General features: G+C 31.8%; 2 protein-coding genes across 3 annotated transcripts; one reads left to right on the forward strand and one right to left on the reverse strand.

The window, feature by feature from the left end:
* The first annotated feature begins 972 nt into the window (after nucleotides 1-972).
* Nucleotides 973-8,203, forward strand: LOC102582910 (filament-like plant protein 7). Of its 2 annotated transcripts, XM_006339809.2 has the most exons (7): nucleotides 973-1,267; nucleotides 1,373-1,415; nucleotides 2,820-3,005; nucleotides 4,046-4,184; nucleotides 4,590-6,987; nucleotides 7,066-7,129; nucleotides 7,530-8,203. In XM_006339809.2, exons 3-7 carry the CDS (start codon nucleotides 2,907-2,909, stop codon nucleotides 7,995-7,997), a joined length of 3,168 nt encoding a protein of 1,055 aa, XP_006339871.1. In that variant the 5' UTR covers nucleotides 973-1,267; nucleotides 1,373-1,415; nucleotides 2,820-2,906; the 3' UTR covers nucleotides 7,998-8,203. The 2 variants fall into 2 exon arrangements, with proteins under 2 accessions (XP_006339871.1, XP_006339872.1); XM_006339810.2 differs by lacking the exon at nucleotides 1,373-1,415.
* A 169-nt stretch (nucleotides 8,204-8,372) lies between these two features.
* LOC102583668 (uncharacterized) lies at nucleotides 8,373-11,362 on the reverse strand. Its single transcript, XM_006339812.2, has 11 exons — nucleotides 11,197-11,362; nucleotides 10,811-10,894; nucleotides 10,218-10,292; nucleotides 10,088-10,130; nucleotides 9,878-9,935; nucleotides 9,579-9,746; nucleotides 9,433-9,495; nucleotides 9,262-9,356; nucleotides 9,079-9,160; nucleotides 8,882-8,992; nucleotides 8,373-8,738 (listed from the first exon to the last, which is right to left on the reverse strand). Exons 1-11 carry the CDS (start codon nucleotides 11,312-11,314, stop codon nucleotides 8,598-8,600), a joined length of 1,038 nt encoding a protein of 345 aa, XP_006339874.1. The 5' UTR covers nucleotides 11,315-11,362; the 3' UTR covers nucleotides 8,373-8,597.
* Nucleotides 11,363-22,712: the final 11,350 nt, after the last annotated feature.

Consider the following 22,712-nt stretch of genomic DNA (forward strand, 5'->3'; position numbering starts at 1 on the left):
TTTAAATCAATCCAAACATGCTCTAAATCAAGTTTTCCTTTTAGTCTCTTAAAATGTGAGGCATTATGAATTCCTAAATTAACAACCATCACAGACACAGACATAACATATTAACTGCTAAATTATGAAAAGAAAATTACGTGTTTTGCATTATTTAAGTGCTTAAACAACATGATTAACCAAATAGCACCAAGTTTTGCTATAGATTGAGCCTCCTTTCTTGGCTTTCGTAAGATTTAAGAACTCATTATTCCTTATTAAAATTATTAACGAAAGTATTGTTACAACAAAAGCCTCATAATCATAAGCACTTTAAAAAGGTTTGACTAGCTAACTAAAATTCTGGTATGTGGGGGCCAAGTATAACACAATACTCTGCTTGCACTAATGCTACTTCAAAAAAAAAAAAAAACAGTTTAAAATTGCCAACAAAAAATTAAGGTTCATGTGGTAGGCTACGTACGCCGTATTAGTTATGTTAACATTATCTTTTTATTATAACCCTTTGCTTTGTATTAGAATAAAAATAATATGATGTACTTAAATAAATTAGTACTCCGTATTATGTATGTCATGATTTATTGTGTATAAAAAAAATAGTACAAAAATAAGGTATATAACACTATCAAATAAGAAATTAAATAATATCAAAACTAAAACATACTATCTCCATCTCAATATATGTGACTCTTTTTTTAATTTTGAGATACAAACAAGTTTATCTTTAATCATAATTAAATTGTCAATTATTGTGATTTATAATATTCTTTTGACATAATTTCCAAAACTTATTAATAAAATTTCATATTCAAAATCGCAATCAAACTTAAATTGTTTAACTTGTGGAATTCAAATTATGCCTTTGAGAATACCTCCTTGTAAATATTCACCTATTTTAGTTGAACATTTTTGACAATATAGTTCACTATACAACAAAGTTGAAGAATCTGCAAATATAGTAAAAAAAGGTGAGAAGAACAAATTGTTGTCCGATAAACAAGTCAAGCTGAGCAGTGGGGACAATATATAGACAGTGACACTTCTTTCAACCCACACAAGAACCGTGTGAGTGGTTGACAGTCGACACACACACTCACCTCCTTCTCTCTTACGCTCCGTCAACCCAAAGCAACCCGCGAAACTTTTTCTCTTCTGTCTCCGACCCGACCCAGATCCAGTTACCGACATCCTCTCTCTTTTACTTTGCGCTCTGTTCATAATTCTTTGGCATTTGCTCTGTTCATGGTGGTTAGGTAGGATCGAGAATGTAAGTGTATAGTATCATTTGAAAATGATGTTTTACTTGTTTTTTCTACTGTTTATTTATTTTGTTTGGATTGGATTTTTCATTTGCATTGTTGTTTTTCGATAGATTCATGAGCTGGAGTTACTGTTCAGTTATCAAATGTTTGAATGTAACCCCTATTTTTTTTTCTATTTCCCTCTTACGCGGATCATTAAATCCTGTTCATGTGTTTGTTTGCTATATTTTTGTGGTTACTGTGTTGGGATGTTGTTGTGCTGCATTTTGACATATAATGTTATTGTAGAAAAGGCGAAAAATAGTGTGCTTGTATTGATATTTTTTTTAAAATTGAAATATCATGTGAGATTGATTATCTTCATCACTTATATGCAAAAGAAATTTATTCAAATATTGCATATTGCATTAGCAAATGGCATTTATATAGAAGTGATTGTTGATAGAGTTTTACATTGACTTTCTGGAAAACTACTCTAGAGATGGATCTAATACACTAATTTACATCAGTGCGTTGAGTGCCAATGATTTTAAATATCAGATTTGTGCAGTTGACTCCGGGAAGCAATTTCAAATTGCATCTCCTTTTTGCTATTTCGCCTATTAGACTGAGATTATTGATTTCTTTTGAGGATTTTGGGTGTTTATGGAGAATAATTTCATAGATTTTCGGGAAGGTGTGGAGGTTGCAGATAAGGGTAGAAGGTTAATAGGTAGTGGAGTGTTGTCTTGCTTTTCGATGGGTTTGGGTTTGATGGTATCTGTAGTAGTATTGGCCTTATTGTTGTAGTGTCTTGCTTTTGATGTCTATCATTATATGTTGTTTATGGAGAATAATTTCATAGATTTTCAGGAGGGTGTGGAGGTTGCAGATTAGTGTAAACGGTTAATAGGTAGTGGAGTGTTGTCTTGCTTTTCGATGGGTTTGGTTTGTTGGTATCTGTAGTAGTATTGGCCTTTATTGTTGTAGTGTCTTGCTTTTGATGTCTATCTATTATATGTTGTTTATGGAGAATAATTTCATAGATTTTCAGGAGGGTGTGGAGGTTGCAGATTAGTGTAAACGGTTAATAGGTAGTGGAGTGTTGTCTTGCTTTTCGATGGGTTTGGTTTTGTTGGTATCTGTAGTAGTATTGGCCTTTATTGTTGTAGTGTCTTGCTTTTGATGTCTATCTATTATATGTTGTTTATGGAGAATAATTTCATTAGATTTTCAGGAGGGTGTGGAGGTTGCAGATTAGTGTAAACGGTTAATAGGTAGTGGAGTGTTGTCTTGCTTTTCGATGGGTTTGGTTTTGTTGGTATCTGTAGTAGTATTGGCCTTATTGCTGTAGTGTCTTGCTTTTGATTTCAATCATTATATGTTGTTTATGGTGTTTCGGTTATTGCACTATTTTGTTGTTGTTATTGTTTACTTATTAGTTGTCATGCTTTCTTTACTGTCGTTTTCGCTTTTCATATCTATTTTGATTTGTTGTACTCGAGCCGAGTATCCTCCGGAAATAGCCCTTCTATGTTGTCAAATTGTTACTATGTTAAAAGATTTTTTTGTATGCAGATATTTGATTGTATAGATGTAGTTAAGAGAAGAGTTGAGTAACATTTTGGATAAATAAGACTGCACCTGAAGATATCCTGAAAGACAATGGATCACAAATCGTGGCCCTGGAAGAAAAAATCCACAGAAAAGAACATGGTTACTGAAGACAAAGCAAATCTCTCTTTGAGAAGAAATGACGAAGAGGTAACCAAAGCGTAGTCCTTTTCATTATTTGTTTCTGTTCATTGCCCTATTTATTTAGCATGTTGGTCAAGTGTGATTCCCATATCTTCAGACGGCCTAGTATTCATTACATATTTCATTTCCCTAGCAAGACAAGTTTTAAGAAACTTTGCTTTTGACTGCATATTGATTAGAGATATGTGGTAAATAAATGACCATGGTTCAACTACTAGCCACCTTTACTTGTTGGGGTTTTAATCTGACGGACTAAAGTTTAATTAGGAGTGATGAAGTAGAAGAATATTCTAGCTTTATTGATGAAGCAAGTAATCCTTTCATATCCAATAGTTGATAGTTTATTATGATTTCGAGTATACTTTCTTATGAGCTGAGAAAGACAAATACAAAACATAACTTGAAATGATCTTTGGATAAGTGGAAGTTGGAACTTGGAACTAGTCATACAAAAGACACTTTTGAAGGGGATTAAAATCTCAATCTCCTAATGTTTGAGAAACACTTCTCACCACATGCACCTTTCCCACCATCCAAACCTACTATCTGGAGAAAGAATAAATTCATTGTTAGAGTGGCTTAGAGTCTTGCATTGGTTGTGGAATGGACATGTGTTGCTTAATAGACTTAGGCAATCCTTGCCTCATAAGCTAGCTTTTGGGGTTGAGTTAGGCCTAAGTGTCATATCCTTACATTGTATCACAGCCATGTCCCAGTGTCACATCTCTACATTCATCAAAAATAAAATTAGAATCCCTTTGCATGTCCTCTCTATTTCTTTCCTTTTTTTCTCTAGTTTCTTCTGACGGGTGGGCAAGGTGAACTCCAAACTGGCTCGATAACCCTCTGCACCTCCTTGACAAGAAACTTCAAACCTAATAAGATGAGGATGTATCTGGATGAATGCATCTGCTGTTGGAAGCAGAAGAAATGATGATCCTGTTTGAACTTGATGAATCTTCTATACTTACATGTGCTTTAAAGTTTTTTGGTCGTGATAGTCTTATGTGCTCTGAACAAGCTTACCTACTCTCCTTCATTTACAGACACTATCTAGTGATAAAGCTGATCTAGAAAGAGAGCTGAAGGTTGTGACTGACAAGCTTTCTTCTGCTCTGGTGGAATGTCGTGCTAAAGATGATTTTGCACAGAAACAGATGAAAATTGCACAGGAAGCAATTGCAGGTAACCATAGCTAATTTACTATCATATTTGTATATTCATTTGTTTATGTTGAAAATAGCTTTCAGTTACTGCAGTAAATTTTAGCATAATAAGTTGCCTAGATTTAAGATGACTTTAAAATTTGAATTTTTGTTAGGTTGTTCTAGTAGTTGAGATATTTTAGATTTTATAATTTTAAACTATGCAGATTTCGTGTTGTAAGTGTCTATTTAAAGCCCTTCTATGTTAATCAAATGATAGAGAGACATTTTCAACCCTTTTTTGCTGCCCCATCTTTTAAAAAACCAACAGTTTAGCTTCTTTTCTAGTATCTCTTTTTGTATTTTTTTACTTTCTGTCCTCCATAGAAATCACAAAAATGTATTTTTTTTGTCCAATGTTGTCACTTGTGAATGATATATGTAGGCTGGGAGAAGACTGAAACTGAAGCAAGATTGCTAAAGCAGGAGCTAGAAAAAGCTCTACAGCAGAGCATAGCTGGTGAAGAGAGATTAGTCAACTTGGATGCAGCACTCAAGGAATGTATGCAGCAGTTGCGTTTCATTCGAGATGAGCAGGAGAACAGGATTCATGACGCAGTATCAAACGCATCAAAAGAATTTGAAAAAACAAGATTTCTCTTAGAGAAAAAGTTAGCAGATGCTGGGCAGAAGCTTTCACGATTAGGTTCCGAAAACACTCAGCTTAGTATGGCTCTCATGGCAAAGGAGAAGGCAACAGGTCATTTAAAAGGAGAAATAGATCGGGCAGAAGCAGATTTCAGTGCCTTGATGACGCGGCTGGAATCTGTAGAAAAAGATAATGCTTCTTTGCGGTATGAGGTACGGGTCCTTGAGAAGGAGCTTGAGATCCGGAATGAGGAGAGAGAATTTAATCGCCGAACAGCTGATGTTGCACACAAGCAACATCTGGAGAGTGTGAAGAAAATTGCACAACTGGACTCGGAATGTCAAAGGCTACGCATCCTTGTTAGAAAGAGGTTGCCAGGCCCTGCCGCCTTGGCCAAAATGAAGACTGAAGTTGAGATGCTGGGGAAGGATCATGCTAAAATGAGGATAAGGAAGTCAAATCCGTCTCCAAATGGTTCAGTGGACTTAACTTCAGAGACGGCTCCTGATACTCCGAACAGAAATATTAACTTCCTCTCTGAGCAATTATGCATGCTGGAAGAGGAAAATAGGACTCTGAAAGAAGCTCTTAACAAAAGAGCTAATGAACTCATACTTTCTAGGATGACAAATGCTCAAACAACTGCTGAACTAGAAAAATATCTTCCCTCTGCGCAGGAACTATCTGTGACATCACTGTCTGATATGGGCAGTGATGACATAGGTGGCTGTTCCGAGTCTTGGGCTTCTGCACTAATGTCAGAGCTGGAGCATTTCAAAAATGAGAAACAAATTGGTCCACCTTCATCTATAAGTGTAGGAGCTTCAGATATAAATCTGATGGATGACTTTGCAGAGATGGAAAAATTAGCGGTTGAGTCTACAGTTAACCCTCTGGGAGCTGTTCATCATGCCTTACCAAGGGAAAATGGAAATGAGGATGCTTTGGAGTCTCAGTTATGCTCTCATTCATCAGAAGCAGAAAGTACAGAGAGAGTTCCTGTGACAGATCGTTATGTTTCCAGCAATGATAATCAGTCAAAAGCAATATTGACAGATAAAGCTTCTGGTGAAGTTGATAACATACTGAAAATGCTCTTGGAGCATGGACATGTAACTGAAAGAAACCCATACGAAATACTGGAAGATATCAGAACTGCCCTGGCACAGAAGTTTCCCTCGAGTAAGAACCCTGCGGAAGCAAATGAAAGTGTAATAGATACTGATGTTACATGTTCTCCCAACAATGGTGACTGTAAGGAGATACATACAGGAGCTGGTGATAATGTTTCATCAGAAAGAAAGGGTGAACCAGATATGTTGTCATTTATGGGTATATCAATTAATAAGGTTATTGATATCATAGAAGGAATCAATATACCCTCGACAGATGATAGTATTCCAGAAATCTTATCTCACAATGGTAATGGACTTCTACCATTTGAAAGTGCATCGAAGGAGACAGCCTACATGGTTCGTGTTTTCCAGTGGAAATCTTCAGAACTCTCTGCTGTTCTTCAAGAATTTGTCCAAACATGCCGTGATTTATTGAATGGAAAGGTTCGCATTGAGAAGTTCACTGAAAAACTAACTAGGACCCTGGAATGGATTGTGAACCATTGTTTTTCCCTTCAAGATGTTTCAAGCATGAAGGATACTATAAAAAGCCATTTTGACTGGGGAATGGAAACTGGGGTGATTAATCCTATATTTGAATTTGATAAACTTCAGACTGAAAGAGGAAACCCATTATACTCTCCTGTTTCTACCTCACTCGCTCGGATGAGTTATTTGCCAGAGAAAGAAGTTCTACCATCTGTCGATAATGAAAGTCAATTACCGAAAGATGAGTTTCCGGAAGAGGGAGCTACAAAGGTGGATTTGGAGGGAAAACTGGAAGCAGAAACTCTCCGAAGCGATTCCTTGATGGTTCAACTTCAGGAATCAGAGAAAACAATAAAAGGCCTGGAAAAAGAAGTAGAAAATCTCAGACAGTCAAAGGGGATGATTGAGGATCAAATTGAGAAAGAAAAAATGGTGAAAGAAGACCTTGAGATGCAATTCGAAGCAGCTAAACTGGAACTGAATGAAGCTTGTCGAAAGGCTTGCTGTTTGGAGAAGGAACTCGAGGACCAAAATAAATCCTATAAGAAGCTCGATTCTGCATGCCATATGCTTCAGTTGCAGAAAGAAAGGTACATGTAATGTTTTTGTAAATTTGTTAGAAGTAGTTGTCAAGGACTTTTCTTTACCTGAAACATGTAAACTTGCAGCACGGAAAAAATGGAGTTATCAGAGAATGCTGAGGTGGACCCTGAAGAAAAGCTTCTTCAAAGCGTAAGTTCCCATTATCTTCAGTTAGTGTACCTCAGGCCTTACAGATCAAATATCTAGAGATGCATGTTTCTTCATTTCCACGTGGATTGGTGATGTTTTCGAGATACACGGTATGGAATAATGTACTACTACAATATAAGCATAGATTTGCAGAACAATTCAAACTTCTAAAAAGGGTCATATTTAATTGATATGACTCATTTGTGTTGGAGAATTGGAAGAATTCTATACTTGCCAAAATGACCAGATAAAAATCAATTGAAACTTTGGAAAAAACAAAAATATAGTCTTGTAAATGATATGATGTATCTTATTGCCTATTTCAAGAAGTAGTCGAGTTCTGTAACTCTACCAAACATGTAATAACCGCATTACATAAACATTTTGTTCAATTTTGTAGGATTGGGAGATCACTGCAGCTTCAGAAAAGTTGGCAGAGTGTCAAGAGACTATTCTGAACCTAGGGAAGCAGTTGAAGGCATTGGCCTCGCCTGGGGATGCAGCTCTCTTTGATAAGGTGATATCTACAACTTCAGAAACAACTAGTGGTACCATGACAACCCCAAAGAAAAGTTTTGGACGCCGTTCATCTCTTCTTGACAAGATGCTGGCTGAGGATGAAATGGGATCTCCTACTACCAAGGAAGTCATTCCGGATGCCAAGAGAAATACTTTCTCAAGTGTTGATGGATCAGTGAAACTACCAGAAAAGTCTCCATTGACAAATGGGAGTGCGCATTCAGGATATGAGGCTGTAACTGGCTCCCTGCCTATCATACCTAACAAGAAAAGAAATGTTCTTGGATTGTGGAGAAAGTTGTTGCGAAAAGGTAAGAAAAATAGTAACAAGACGAAACTTAAGGTATGACCTGCATGGATGCCATTCGCAGCTGCAGGCTTCTTGTTTCTAGTGATGTTTATGCTTTAATTCATGGCTTGGTTGGTGCAGAAAGCAATGTTCTCTTTTTTGTATTGTATGTGGTATTGTATATGAAACTAGAACCACTCCTTAACCTCAATGATATAGTGTTTCAATTGCTAAAAAAAATGATACAAGCGATGAAACTTCTTGAATCTTTGGTGGATGAACCATGTTTGACGTGCTTCATATTTGCCCAGTACGCTTTTTGCTACTCGAGTAGTGTGTACTTGAAGAAAAGAACTGAAATATCTCAACGACAAATTGATTATACAATACTAAACATATGTTTGGATCGTGATGCATTTTGCACCTGCTTCAACCTCAATGCAAGTTATTTATTAACATATTTTTACTTTTGGTCTTTTACAATTGACCCCAGTGTGAGTGGAGATTAAAATGGGGGTGCATATTTAAAGGACTGCTGTGAAGTCTCTTCTTGTTTTTCATTATAGTACACTCTGCTAGAGCCAAAACTGAATAGGCCAATAGCTAGGACTCATAGGGAGTAGTGTAAAATGTCTAATATTCAGTAAAGTTACTGGTAATTCAGTCTCTGTAAACCACAAAATTTGCAACTTCATGCAGGCCCGCCTCCTTGTAGCATTCAGCAATCCTTTCTGCGCAATCGTCCCATGTACCGTCAATGGAAGCTAGATCCAACAAGAAAGCAGCTTCATCCAATGCAACCTGCAAAAAATAGGTTTAGGATGAAAAAGGAACATAGGTTTTTCTTCTTTTTGTGAAGGAGTAGGCTCTAGGTAGGTGCTGAAATCTGGGAAATCATTTTCTTGTGCAAACACATTTGAATTCAAGTTTACTAGAGAGTTTACCTGAGCAGGTTGCTTCCCTTTCTTTAGATCGGTTTCCCTTCCCTCCTCAGTTACTTTCTCTTTGATATACTCAATTTGTTCATCTTCCCATTCAGCCATATTAGCAACTTCCTGCAATAAAGAGATAAGCACATAGACCTAGCATCAGCATGCTGCAAAAGGCAAGAAGAAATTTATTGGATCAAGGAATGGCGTACATGGTACTCGCAACCCAAAGTCCACCATGGTGATTTTAAAGCCCCCCTAGCAGCATCTTTAGCTTCTATATTGCGCCCAACCCTAGAGAAGAAGAGAACAATATTAGTAAATATGTTGTAGAAATAGCTTGTTTTATAAATATACAGATTTATTGAGGAAGAAAAACTATGAGATATACAGACTTCAGCAAAACTTCAGCATTAAAGACAAAAGGCCGCGCGAATCCTGGAAAATGCTCCTTCTTTGTATAAAATTCTCCCGTCACCAAAGCTGAAATCTTCCAACAGCACATATTTATCACCCAAATGCTATGGATTGATCATTGCTTACTAGATAAATAAAAACTTTCTTACATTGTCTCCATTGTCAAAATGCTGCTTAATTCTGCGCTCCAGTACGTCTGGAAACAAGCCAACCTAGAGAGAATATCAATAGGTGCAATTAGCTTGAGTCACAATGACTAACATCAAGATATTGCCGTATACATCCTTCCTTCTACCTTCTTCAATATATAAGTATCTACGCTTGAAATTTTTGATGCTCCAAAATCACCCTTCTCATAAAGTTTCTTTCCAGCACCAGCAGAAATCCGGAACAATTCATCCGTTTTTTCTTGATGACCATTTGCATCTTCTTCCACCAAAACCCTGTGAATGTACTGATCTACCTATAGCATGGTAAATGGAAAGGTGAGACAAATTTGTGCATGCTACCAAAGCAGAATGCAAGAGTGAAGCAATTAACCCTCTCAAACATCATCCAGATCCCAAGTAGTAGAGCAAGTTCATAGTAGCTTACATTCTTAGCTAATAGCCACACGCCATACTTGCGCACTTCTACCAATGGCATCTCCATCCTGTGAACAATGAGGATATAAATCAAATACCAAATATTTTCCCCCTTTTTCTCTGAGAGCAATTTGGAGAACAGAGAATAAACCAAGATAAGCACCCAAAAAAGTAGAACAGAGATATCCACAAAACTCAGCATTTTGATGAATTATATTACCCAGATGGGGCAGTTGGCCATCGTAACAGTGCAGTTACAGAATCTACAAAAGAAGAGAAGGGAAAAAATGAACATAGAAGCGCACTTTCAACTTCAAAAAAGCTTGATATCAGATCCATTCCCATCATACCTGAACTCCTTCTGGAAAGAGGAATCACCAGAGGAACCAGCCCTTGTTTGGCACCAGGAGAAATTATTTCCTCACCTATCATAAGGTGTTGAGCAGTGCATAAGGTTCATAGTGACCATCAGACATTTGAAGATTATATCAATAACAACCTAAGCCAAAAGTCTCAGTTAAGTAAGCCTAAGGAAGGATATACACAAGTCTTCGTCAGGCGTACAAGGTCATCCTATGACACTTCCTTAATATGAAATAACCAAGAGAAGCAAAAGATTACCGTAACCTGACCCCCCTGATACCTTAAGTTTCAATACCGAAAGTTACTCCTAACAATAAAATACATTGAAGCGGACCTACAGGTCAGGAAAAGTACTAATGTAGTAACTTTTAACTAGAACTAGCAGCACTCCTGACCAGTTTTATCGTCATATATTCATTTAAAAGGTAAATTTTCAAAGAGTATTTCCAGTATACCTGTAGAGACCTAGTATCAGGAATAAAGTAATTAAAGACGGCTTCTCCATTTAACTTCTTCTTTTTTTCACTAGAAGCATACTCGGATTAATCAGAATTTAACAGATGGAATTAGATTGCCTCACCTCTCACCTGAAGGATTTTGAGAAGTTCATTCAAATGCTCCGGTGCTTGAGTTGCAGCTACATCTTTGATAAATGAAACATGGTCTGCATTGCAAAAATGCCACCATTCTCATTTCAAATACCAATTCATGCATTCAAAACACATGTGAATTGGTACAGTAATAACCCACTAGTATCAAATTAAACTAGACAAAAAAACCTCAGTGCAGTGATGCAATTCATACTAACATGGCACGGCAGTGAACGATCGCCAATTGGAAAATCCACATTTCATTTCAATTATATCAATCAACTCGACCTCATTTCAAAACTAGTAGACATCGGCTACACAATACATGTACAAATAAACACGGGAGAAGTATGTGTAGGTTTGCAATTTTCTTTACCTTGAGAAGAAGAAGAAGAGGAATAGCATCGGAATGTTGGTCGGCAGCGGCTAAACAAAATGCCGGGAAATGCGACGGCGCGTGGACATCCAAAACCCACTCCACCACCCAACTTCATTATCTTTCCTGATATTACTTGTGTGTTGACGATGGGTATAGTGAGAAACTGAAACTGAACCATTCCTTTGATTTAAATGGGTTGGGCTGGGCTGACTTCAACTTAACCCACAAATCCTTGGGCTGATTTACACATTTGGCCCCTTTTTGTTAGTTTACCATTTAGACCAAAATTACCATTAAACCTTTCTATAAAAACACTCTTATATAACACAAATTTTTAACATAAAAGTTACTTTCAAAGCCTATCTTATATCTTACCTTTTTATAACAAACTTTTTATCTATAACAAACAATACCAATCTTTATAACAATATCAAAGGTGGAGCTAGGAGTTGAGGTTTATGAGTTTTGAATTTGTCGTCATAGTTATTGGATTCGCACTTAAACTTTGTACATATTTAATGAGACTCATGACACAAGTAGGTCTAAACAGTACCTGCTAGGTTAGTCCAAATCTGTAGTTAATACTCTCCCTCCGTCCCTGAACAAGATAATCTTTACGAAATCACCTCTTTATAACAACTTACTCAGATATTTTTTTTGGTAAACAACTGTAAAAGATTACCATTACCATCAAAATCCGTACAAATAGAGAGCACCTATACATTGTAACAGGGATTAGGCCTCCTACAAAGCAAAAAATTTAATTACAAAGTAAAAGTTGAACAAAACTCCTACAACTCTGTGTTTTCTTTGAACTACTAAGAAATTGTAATCTCTCTATAATCTCCTTTTTGATCTGTGTTGCCGCCTCCTTTGTATGTACAGACTTGCCTTTGAACTTTTTTCAATTCCTGGCTCTCCATATGTGATATTAAAAAAAATTAATTTACTATTTTCCACTATTATGAGTCTTTATTTTCACAATAAAGAACGCAATACTAAATGCATTGTTATTTCAAGGACACATAAAAATAGAATCTATAAGTTAACTTATACTAGGTCTGTTTTAACTAAATATTTTAAAAAAATTATACATTACATAATTTTTACCAAAAAAATATTACATTGGTACATATTTTGGTAGTTAAAGAATCATAGAAATATTCGTGCATGTTTGTATTTCAGAGACAAAAGTTTTTCATTTTATTAGGGTCAAAATTCATTTATAATGTATTAATTTTCTTTAATTTTGAATTACTGAAATATGGATACTTCCAGGATTTTAAATTTAGATAGTATTATTATTTTTATAGTATTAAAAAATTTAAAAATAGATATTTTATTTGCATCTTTTCTGGTTATAGAAATCAAATTATAAAATTTAAATATCAAATATTATTATAAAAACTAAAAATATAATAGCCAATCGCTATAAAAACCAAACGAATAACAACAAACAAGACTATTACTATAAAAAAAATTGGATTGTATACGGAAGATTGATAAGAGTTGGAGCCTTGAGGCACTGGTGTCTAGTGACATTATCCTTCTTTCCGTCGTCAGATTTGATTTTTGTAGTGTAAATAAAAATTATACTGCCAAGTTATTTAAGGTCATGTTTGGTCATGTGATACGCACGATTTTTAGTAAGGGGTGTTGATATTTAAAAATTAATATAATAATATTATATTAATAAAAGACAAATTCGGCCTTACTAAGGGTCGAACTCGGGCCACGCTTGGGTGAACTACCGTTTCATTCGCGTTGCAAATCAACGAGCCAAGAAGCTTAGTTATTCAAGCAATGTCAATAGCATTATTTGTAGGGATATTTCTATTTTTTTCAGATTTTTAAATATATATAATACTAAAAAATTTCAATGAAGCAGTGTCAGTCAATACCCCATGACAGAGGGTGGGTCCGTCGCGATATGAAATTATGATATAAAATCATTAAATGAAATTGAAATTTTATTTGAATAAATAATTTGGACTTTTTATATGGTATGTTTTTTATAAACATAAAAACCTATAAGTTATACAACTATTAAATTGTTCAATTCTTTATATAATCAAATCAAATCAGTAAGGGTTTATAAAATTGCATAATACATTGTCATAAAATTATTCTAAAAGATTATAATATTTATTGATCAAACTTTAATTAAGTAAAAACAATTGAACATAAGTTGAATAAAATTTAACTCACTTTAAATTAAAAATAAGACATAATTAGTTTGATATTCCTTTGTTGTCAAAATGGACTGAATTAGTGAATTATAGGTTGTTATAAATATAGGATGGTGGAAATAGTGAATTAGGTGTTGACGTAAATGAAGCAATCGATTAGCGTGAATAAAGATAAAGTTACTACATAGTAGTAGTATACTATATGTCAACGTGAAATAAGCATCGGAAGTTGTAAGGAAATTGTATTTTCAATTAATGTTACATTGATCAGGTCTTATCCATTCATAGAAAAATATTTTTTTATTAAACAGTGATTTGAATAAGTAGTAATAATTTTGATTGGTAAATAAATTTGATGAATATAAACGATAAAAAAGAAATTGATTTGAAATAATAATAAATTTTATATTGGTGAAAATAATTGTTATATGATATATAAATAGTTTAAAATGTAATGATATTTAATTATAAATTATATTTACATATAAAATAAATGATTAGTAGATACAAATGTGGACATTATACAAACTATAAACTTATGATCTTTTTTTGTATTTGAAAAATCTGAAATCAAGATTTAAAATTCTCGAATCATATAACCTCATCCTATGAAATCTGCATAACATACATTTTCAAATACTAATTTCATTTCATTTCACAATTTTATATCGCAATATAAAATTGCATCTCCAAAAACTTACCAAACATGGGCAATTTTTTTTAGCAAGCGTGAAATGATAAAATAAGAAAAGATGTGTAACTAAACTGTTATAATCATTATACTAATTGAGGTCGTTTGGTAGAGTGTATAAGAATAATGCTGAATATGATGTATTAGTAATGCATGCATTAGTAATGCTTGCATAATTTCTTATACATTGTTTGGTTTGATGTATTGGAAATAGCAAACCTTGTATAAAGACTATTAAAAAATATTTGTTTACAAAAATACCCCCACATTATTATTATTATAATTAATATTATTATAATAATAATTATTATAATTAATATTATTATAATTATTACTATTATAATAATAATTATTATTATTATTATTATGTTTATTATTATTATTATTATTATTATTATTATTATTAGGCTTAGAGGATAGTTTTGCCATTAGTTAATCTAATGCATGCATTAAAACCATTGCATTGCTAATACCTAGAAATCCATGGTATTAGCAATACACACCTTAACATAGGTTGGAAAAGAGTACCAAACAAGGTACTAGTAATACACAATGTTAATGCATGCGTTATTTTTCCTAATACACTCTACCAAACGACCATAGAAAGAGAAAGACTATTCATTCATTTGTATGGCATATGTAAATCTCTGTTCAATTTACTTGTTTATTATATTCTTTAAATATCATTTGTGTTTATCGCTTTACCGTGTTACACAAAATATAATTATTATTATTTTATTTAACTTAGTAAGTTAATATTAATTATTCATTTCAAATCATTTCTTAATTCTATTAAAAATCATACATCAACTAATATGAAGTGTGCAAACTCTATTACAAATAAAAGTAAACAAAAAAGAGTAACATTTATCATTTTGAAAAAGTGTAAAATTAGGGATAACAATAGAACGGATTAAGATAGGAAAGTCTCGACCTACTAAGATTTTGATCCACACCCTGCCTTGTTTGGCATTTTTCAGAAAAGTTGACCTCCATGCCCCCTCCCGCGTCTCGCCCTGCCCCCCTTCGCTAAGTCATGTCTTGCCCTACGCCCCTCCTTAGGTTAGGGTGTTCAATCGGACACTCTGTTGAAAAATTACACTGTATTTATAAGTAAAATAATACTTTAAATATTAAATAACACATTTTGGATACCCGTGAAAAACAATAAAGTTTTTTAGCTCAATGATCCCAGTCGTTCAGCTCAAGCTATGTCCTTTACAACCTGTTGTGCGCAATTTTAATTTTTTTCATTAAAAAATTAAAAGTAATTATTTAATTTAAAGTTAATAAGCAAATCTTATTTATTTATTTATTCCATAAAAATATTAAAAGTGAAAAGGCTTAATATAGAATTTCTTTTAATATAACTCTTTTGATTCTATTCTTTATTTTATATTTCTCGTTGTTAGTCATCAAAGATTCGTGAAATCTTGAAGCATAAAAGTGATTTCACTCTAAACTGAATTTTATCTCTCTCTTTTTTCTTTGTACTTTCATTTCCTAACAAATAAACGTGAACATTAAAGCTAAATATTATGTAGTTAGATTTTAAAATTTTTGATATATTTTTTAATTAAAAAAATTAACTATTAATGTTAAGTAGTTTGATTTACAAAATTTAAGTGTTCATTAAATTATTTTTATTAGCTATGAAATTCTTTAACACCCTCAGTAAAATATTTAACTACGCCAATGGTCTTGCCCCGCTAAGTCTAGCCACACTGCACAATGTCGGTGTTTTCATGAACAATGGTGATATTGAAGGTGCAAAGCACTGTTTTCCAGTAATATATTTTATTGCATCTAAAATATTTGACAACATGCAGAAACTTATTTGCTTTCGTAAAAGAGAAAATACATAATTATCTCATCTAATTTGTATCCTTTTTTGAAGTAGACATCTAAAGTTTGTAGAGATCTTATTATCCCATCCAATCATTTTCAACAATTTTAAATACACTATTTTTGCAATATTTGCAATCTCATAATTCGTGCGTGTGTTTCACCTCCAAATAAAATAATATTTTTTATTTTTCTTACTTGTTTAATAGTGGATCAGGTAAAACCCTGACCCACTCACATTTTAACCCTTAGATCTTTTTAGAAGAATTCATGTTCATCTTTTCCAATTCCCTTTCCTGATTCTTTCGATTTACTTCACTTCAAAAGATTTTTTTTTCTGAATTTCTTCGTAAAGATATATTTATGTAAGTTTTGTGTGTTATTTTTTAGTGTTTTTGTTGTTTATTTAGTGTTTGATTTTTTTTTAAAAATCCCCAAAAATTAGTTTAATCCTTTTTAGTTTTGTGGGTATTCCGAAATTAAGACTAGCTTTGACTTCTATAAGTGAATTTCACATTTTTTTGAATTTCTACGAGTAGATTCTGTGATACTTTTGATCTTGGGAAACTATATGAATGAAAATGGATTCAAATTTCTTTGTTGAAAGGTAAATTAGGTGCTACATTGACCAAGTATTATGTCGTTGTTAAGTAGATTTTTCTAATAAAAGACCTTAAGATGGTTTGCTAAAACTTGATGATAGAGTATACAGTAAAGAAATTCGCTTCGCGTAGTAAAGAACCAACTTTTGCCGTTGAGAAAAGCTCTCAACAGCCATTAATGGTGGTTTGGGAAGAAGAAACGTGGGTCTCTTTTCACTTTGGTTTAACAATGTCATGTGTTAGTTTTCCATTGGTTTGGGGCAGCAATTTTATCCTTTCACTTTTTTAGTGTGAAATCACAATTGTCGTCAAAATGGGTTAAAATAACGTATTTATTGTAGATTTAAATAATTTCGTGGGTAATAGAACCTCCACAAACTTAAAATATCTTCTTCAAAAAAGGATCTAAGTTTGATGGGATAATTATGCATTTTCTCTTCATAAAAAGCCAAAGATAGAAAACAGAGAGAAACGGAAAAAAAATAAAAGAATTTTTTTTACAGTTATATTTATTACTACATTATTATGTGCCCATCAAAATATAGATGGAGGATTCAGTCTGTAGATAAAGAAACCTTTTACAGCTAGATTTTTTATAATATTACAACAAAAAATGGTAAGCCAGAAAGTGAGTATCTATTAAATCATTCTTTGCAGAAAATGACAACAAGCATTGATTTACCCTGCCACCTGACCTGCCCCATTTAATATTTTGAAAATATAATTTTTGATCTACCCTATTCTGCCTCGCCCAGTTTGAAGTAGGGGTGGGCATGGTACCGTATTTAAAAAATTTAATATTATAATTTTGGTATTTGATATTTAAAGTATTACATTATTACTATACTTAATTTCAATTTTGATATTTTACGGTATAGTATTTGATAATCATAATTTATTTGACTTCGATTAACATACATTTATAACTCTTCATACAATTTCATTTAGTAAATAAATTAGAATCATTTTCTTTGTCCTCTAACAAGTATTCTTGCAAGATCAATATGATGATCAACATGAATATGAGAAATTCAAATGCACAAGTCTCAATCATATTACATCAACAACTACTTCTGTTAGATAATTTCACAAAAGAAAAATTCAATAGCAATCGAGTAGTTATATATACAAAGTTTAAATAACATTATCTAAAATTACCCATAGCCCTGTATAATTTTACACCGCAAAAATTATTCACTAACATGTAGACTCTAACTTGACATACCACTATGCCAAGTGAGAGCCTACATGTTAGTGAAATATATAGAGATAAGTGTCAAAAACACACCTAAACTATCCCATTTTTTTGAGTTTCATACCTAAACTATTGAAAGTGTGAGTTTCATACCTAAACTATCATTTTTTAGTTTGAGAAACACACCTTTGAGGTGTGTGTAATGCACTCTCTCTTTTATTTGAAAAAACCTTGATACTAGCATTCCACATAGATAAAATATTTCACCTTAACAAAAATTAAATAATAAATTATTAATATTAATAAAAAAAAATTAAAGTATTACTATCCCCCCAATATATATTAGAAAAAAAACCACTCACTCATTCCCCAAAAAAAATTATATTATTTTATTTTTAAAAAAAATTCTACCCCATCCTATTTAACCCTCCACTTCTAATTTATTTATTTATTTTACATTTTTTTTCGTTTTGTATTATATATGTACATATATTTCTAGGATTTTTTTTACTTGTGTACCATATATAACATAAATAAAAAAATTAAATAAAAAAAGTCTTGCAGCGGCAAGTAACAAATATTTTTGATATATATATGTAACACAAAACGAGAAAAGAAATTGGAAGCGGAGGGTTATGTGACTAGTGGATAGAATTATTTTTCTTAAAATAAAATAATATCTAAATTAGAATTGGAAGGGGGGAATGAAGTAAAAAAAATAATATTTATAAAAGAAATTTAAACAAAAAAAAAACAAAACAAAAAATGGGTCCGGGGTGGGGGAGTGGGGGGTGGAGGGAGAGAAAGTGATGGAGTGGGGTAAGAAAATTATTTTACTTTTTTATTTTATAAAAAAATAAATAAATTGGATAATAATTTTAATCTTTAATTTTAACTAATACTAATAATTTATTTAATTTTTGTCAAAGTGAAATGTTTTGTCCATGTGGAGTGTGATGTGACAATTTTTTAAAATAAAAGAGAGAGTGTATTACACACACCATGGTGAGAGTGGTATAAAAGAGGGAGGTGTGTTTCTCAAACTAATAATTGATAGTTTAGGTATGAAACTCACACTCTCAATAGTTTAGGTATGAAACTCAAAAAACAGGTATAGTTTAGGTGTGTTTTTGAAACTTATCTCAAATATATATTATATTACTAAAAAAAAATTGTATGATATACCGTATACGGTATTTTGATATTTATTTTATAAATACCAAATACCGTATTGAATACAAAAAAAAATTAGAAGTCATACCAAAAATCATAATATCAATATGACGGTATAAAAATATCAATTGAAATATGGTATTCGGTATATACCATACCATGTCCATTCTTAGTTTGATGGCGTTTGGATTGGATTAAAAGTTGATCAAGTCTACTTTTAAAGTCAATTTTTGACTTCTAAAAATATTTGACAAATAAAAAAATAACTTAAAGTAAGTCAAAAATCAAAAATAAATTTCCCCCTACCTTTATTTTTGACTTAAAAATCAGATTGACTTTTTATTTTTAACTCAAAAACTGTCTTTTTTTAAAGTCAATCTCTTTTATCACTTCCCTACCCTGCACGTTTAACTTTTGCCCCGTCCCGCCCCCCACCACAGTTGTCATTCATAAGCAGAATCGCCTACTAATTGTTAGCCTCATCTATCACTAATTTCAAGACGTGCAAGTTTTTGAAATACTGATTGGCATGAGTGATTGTGAACATTTTTGGAGTCACACGTCATTTTTTTCCTTCAAAAAATAAAAATGGTATATTAAAAAAAAAATTAACCAAAAAGATAAAATCATTTCTGATGGAGAGATTTTCTTCTGAAAAAAATTGACCGTTAAAAAAAATAAAAATCACTGCCTTTACAGCGATTTTCTCAAAAAAAATAAATCATTATTTCTTTAAAATTGCTGCTATAGCAGCATTTTTATATATAAAAAAAAATTAAAAGTGAAATCGCTGCTATAGCAGCGTATTTTTGTTAAGGAATTAAAAAACATAAAGAACAAGTTTTAAATTACATAAATTTCCGGCAACAGCCATTTAAAAAAAAAAACAAGTTTTTAAAGAAAAAATCGCTGCTGAGGTAGCGATTTTCAGTTTTAATTTTTTTTTTAATTTTCATTAAAATCACTGAAAGCGTAAAGATTTTTTTAAAAAAAAATAATTTCTTAAACAAAATCGCTGCGAAGGCAGCGATTTTTATTTCTTTGTCAAAACAAAATCGCTCCGTCAGGAGCGATTTTACCCTTTTGATTAAATTTTTTTTTGATGTGCCGTTTTTGTTTTTTCAAGAAAAAAAGTTATCCTTTTGACTCCGGACTCAACATTTTTTCCTCCTTTTCTTTCTTTACTAGACCAAAAACACATCGATTGTATTATTAGATGAAACGTACATCTATCCTACGTTACGTAAATGTTAGGAATATATCACCTAAAAACCTCATGAATAATTATAATAAGACAAATATAGTATAACAATATCTTGTCAATTTTAGGAACATATCACCTGAAAACCTCGGGAATAATATTTAAAATAAGACAAATATTATTGTATGACAAAGCACGTATCTTGCAAATCCTCCTACTTTATTTCATTTTGACATTTTGTAACCTTCTGCTTGTATTTATTTCAAATCGAGAAGCAACAGTTTTGAAAGGAACTACAACCATTCGTGCAAGTGAAAGCTAATTTCTAATTGCGTGCGAATTTTTAATTAGCTACATTACCAAACTATTATATTTATTACTCCACTAAATAAATCACAAATACGGAATATTAACTAATTGATCAATTAGCCTAATCATTTAAATTACCTATTTTTTCTGTTCTGTTAATTTGCCCCTCTTACATAACTAGCCCTCCTGAATGAATTAGTATACATGAACACAATTTATTCTTGATTTTAAAAATAAAAATTAAAAACTAGGCATTGTTTTCTTGTCTTTCTCAATTATGACAGAGAGCATTTCCTTGCTTAATTATTTACGTATCTGATATTTTCTTATTCATTGATTTTTAGTTATGTCACTAGAGCAAAATGACTTGTTAAACTGTCCGATTTTAAAGTCGGTTTTAAGGCGGAGTTCGTCAAAAAAATATTTGCAGAGCAATTTTCTAAAAATAAACTAAGTCTTTACACAATATATAATATAAATTTCTTATATATAGTTTAACTTTTATATATCAACAACATAATCTTTCATTTAATTAATATATAAAATTGCATATCCATATAACTTAAAAATACGTACTATAAACTAATATCATGAAAAACAAGGTACATGATGCATGCAATATACGTAAAATTGCACTATCTATGTGACTTCAATAGTATTATCAATGTAGATAGATTAAAATTTTCAAAATTATACCATAAAATGTTTATTAAATACTTTTTATGTTGTAAAGGAGATTTAAAAAAAAATGAAGAAGTCAACTTCATCTATATTTTAACCTGTTCATTTAAATAATACTCCATTAAATTTCAATTCTTACCAAAATAATATTGTTCACATTAAATGAAAGTCGAAATTCTGCGAAAGGTCATAAACAATTATTTTTCTTAAAAGTAATTAAATAAATTTTCTTAATTACTTTTGGATGTTGATTTAATAAGTAAAATAATTATTCTAACAACATTCAGTCATATACTCCCTCAATTCATATTTACTTGTCACTTATACCTAAAATAAAGTTTTCATTTTTACTTGTCACTTTGACATATTAAGAACAGACATTTTCTTTTTCATTATTTTATCATTAACATTAAATATTATTCTCCAAATCATTTTTCAAAACTCAATACACTAAGCATTAATTAATAGGTAGAAATCTTCACGGTTTGGATAAAAATCGATCCAAGTAACAATTAAATAAATCAATTTTATTTGGGTTTGAGTTTGGTTTGCTTTAGATTTCTAGAAATCAATAGTATTTGATTTGGTTTAGAAAAAACCCAAAGAAATAACTTAATCGAACCAATAAATCATATACTAATATTTCATTATTATATATGAATATATATTATTTTTTTTAAATAATGATTTCAACAATTTAGTTTATAATATATTTACGAAGACAAAAAGGTCCAAAACGAGAACATTAATCTTATTGGTTTTATCTACATGAGTGTCTATCGTAATTCTTGGTGGGACTAGGAATACCATGCTATCTCTTCCTTCTAGGCCAAAATGGTGAATTTTGAAGTTTTTTTTCACGGTAAATTATATTTAGTGATCCAAAACTCTGTAATGTTAGTCGTCTTTTGCCCTTTTCTAATTTATCATTTTTTTAGTTTTTGTGTATGATTAATAGAGTAATTGAACCGGAAAATGTATATTGTATGTTTAATTTAACTTGGTTTTGATAATTTAAAAAATAAATAAATTGATTTGATTTTGATTTAGATTAATAACCGATTCATATCAATCCATGAACACCCATATCAATAGAATAGTGTGATAAAATATTTATATAAAAAATTATATCTCAGTGAGTATACCAACTCAAATAGTGATAAATAAAAATAAACCGATAAACTATAAAGTATAATTTAGGAGAGCATTACCGAGTGGGCGGTGGAGTCCTTGGGATGGCAAGTATACAATTAATCAGTATGAAAACATTTATGAAACTATTTTTAAAAACTTAGTTTATTTTTCCCGACAAACACACCCGAGGAGATCATAGCATATGACTTAGAAAATTATTGTTTTGAATGACAATGCATGTTTTTGATGATGAAGTGTTCTCATTTATTAGTGTTGTTGGGCCAAATGGCAGTTGCAGAATTAATCAAGATTTTTTTTGTCGGTCCTCGTTCGTAAAAGTGTTAGTCCCCCGGTTCCTAATTATTTGTCTATTTTTAAATTGACACATCTATTAAAAAAATAATTATTGATATAGTGAATTTACTATTTATCCCTATTAATTATGAAGTAGATGAATTAAAAAACTTAAGGTTTTCAAAAAGTTCTACCTTTT

Source organism: Solanum tuberosum, unplaced genomic scaffold (genome assembly GCF_000226075.1).
Source record: "Solanum tuberosum cultivar DM 1-3 516 R44 unplaced genomic scaffold, SolTub_3.0 scf00012, whole genome shotgun sequence".
NCBI lineage: Eukaryota > Viridiplantae > Streptophyta > Magnoliopsida > Solanales > Solanaceae > Solanum > Solanum tuberosum.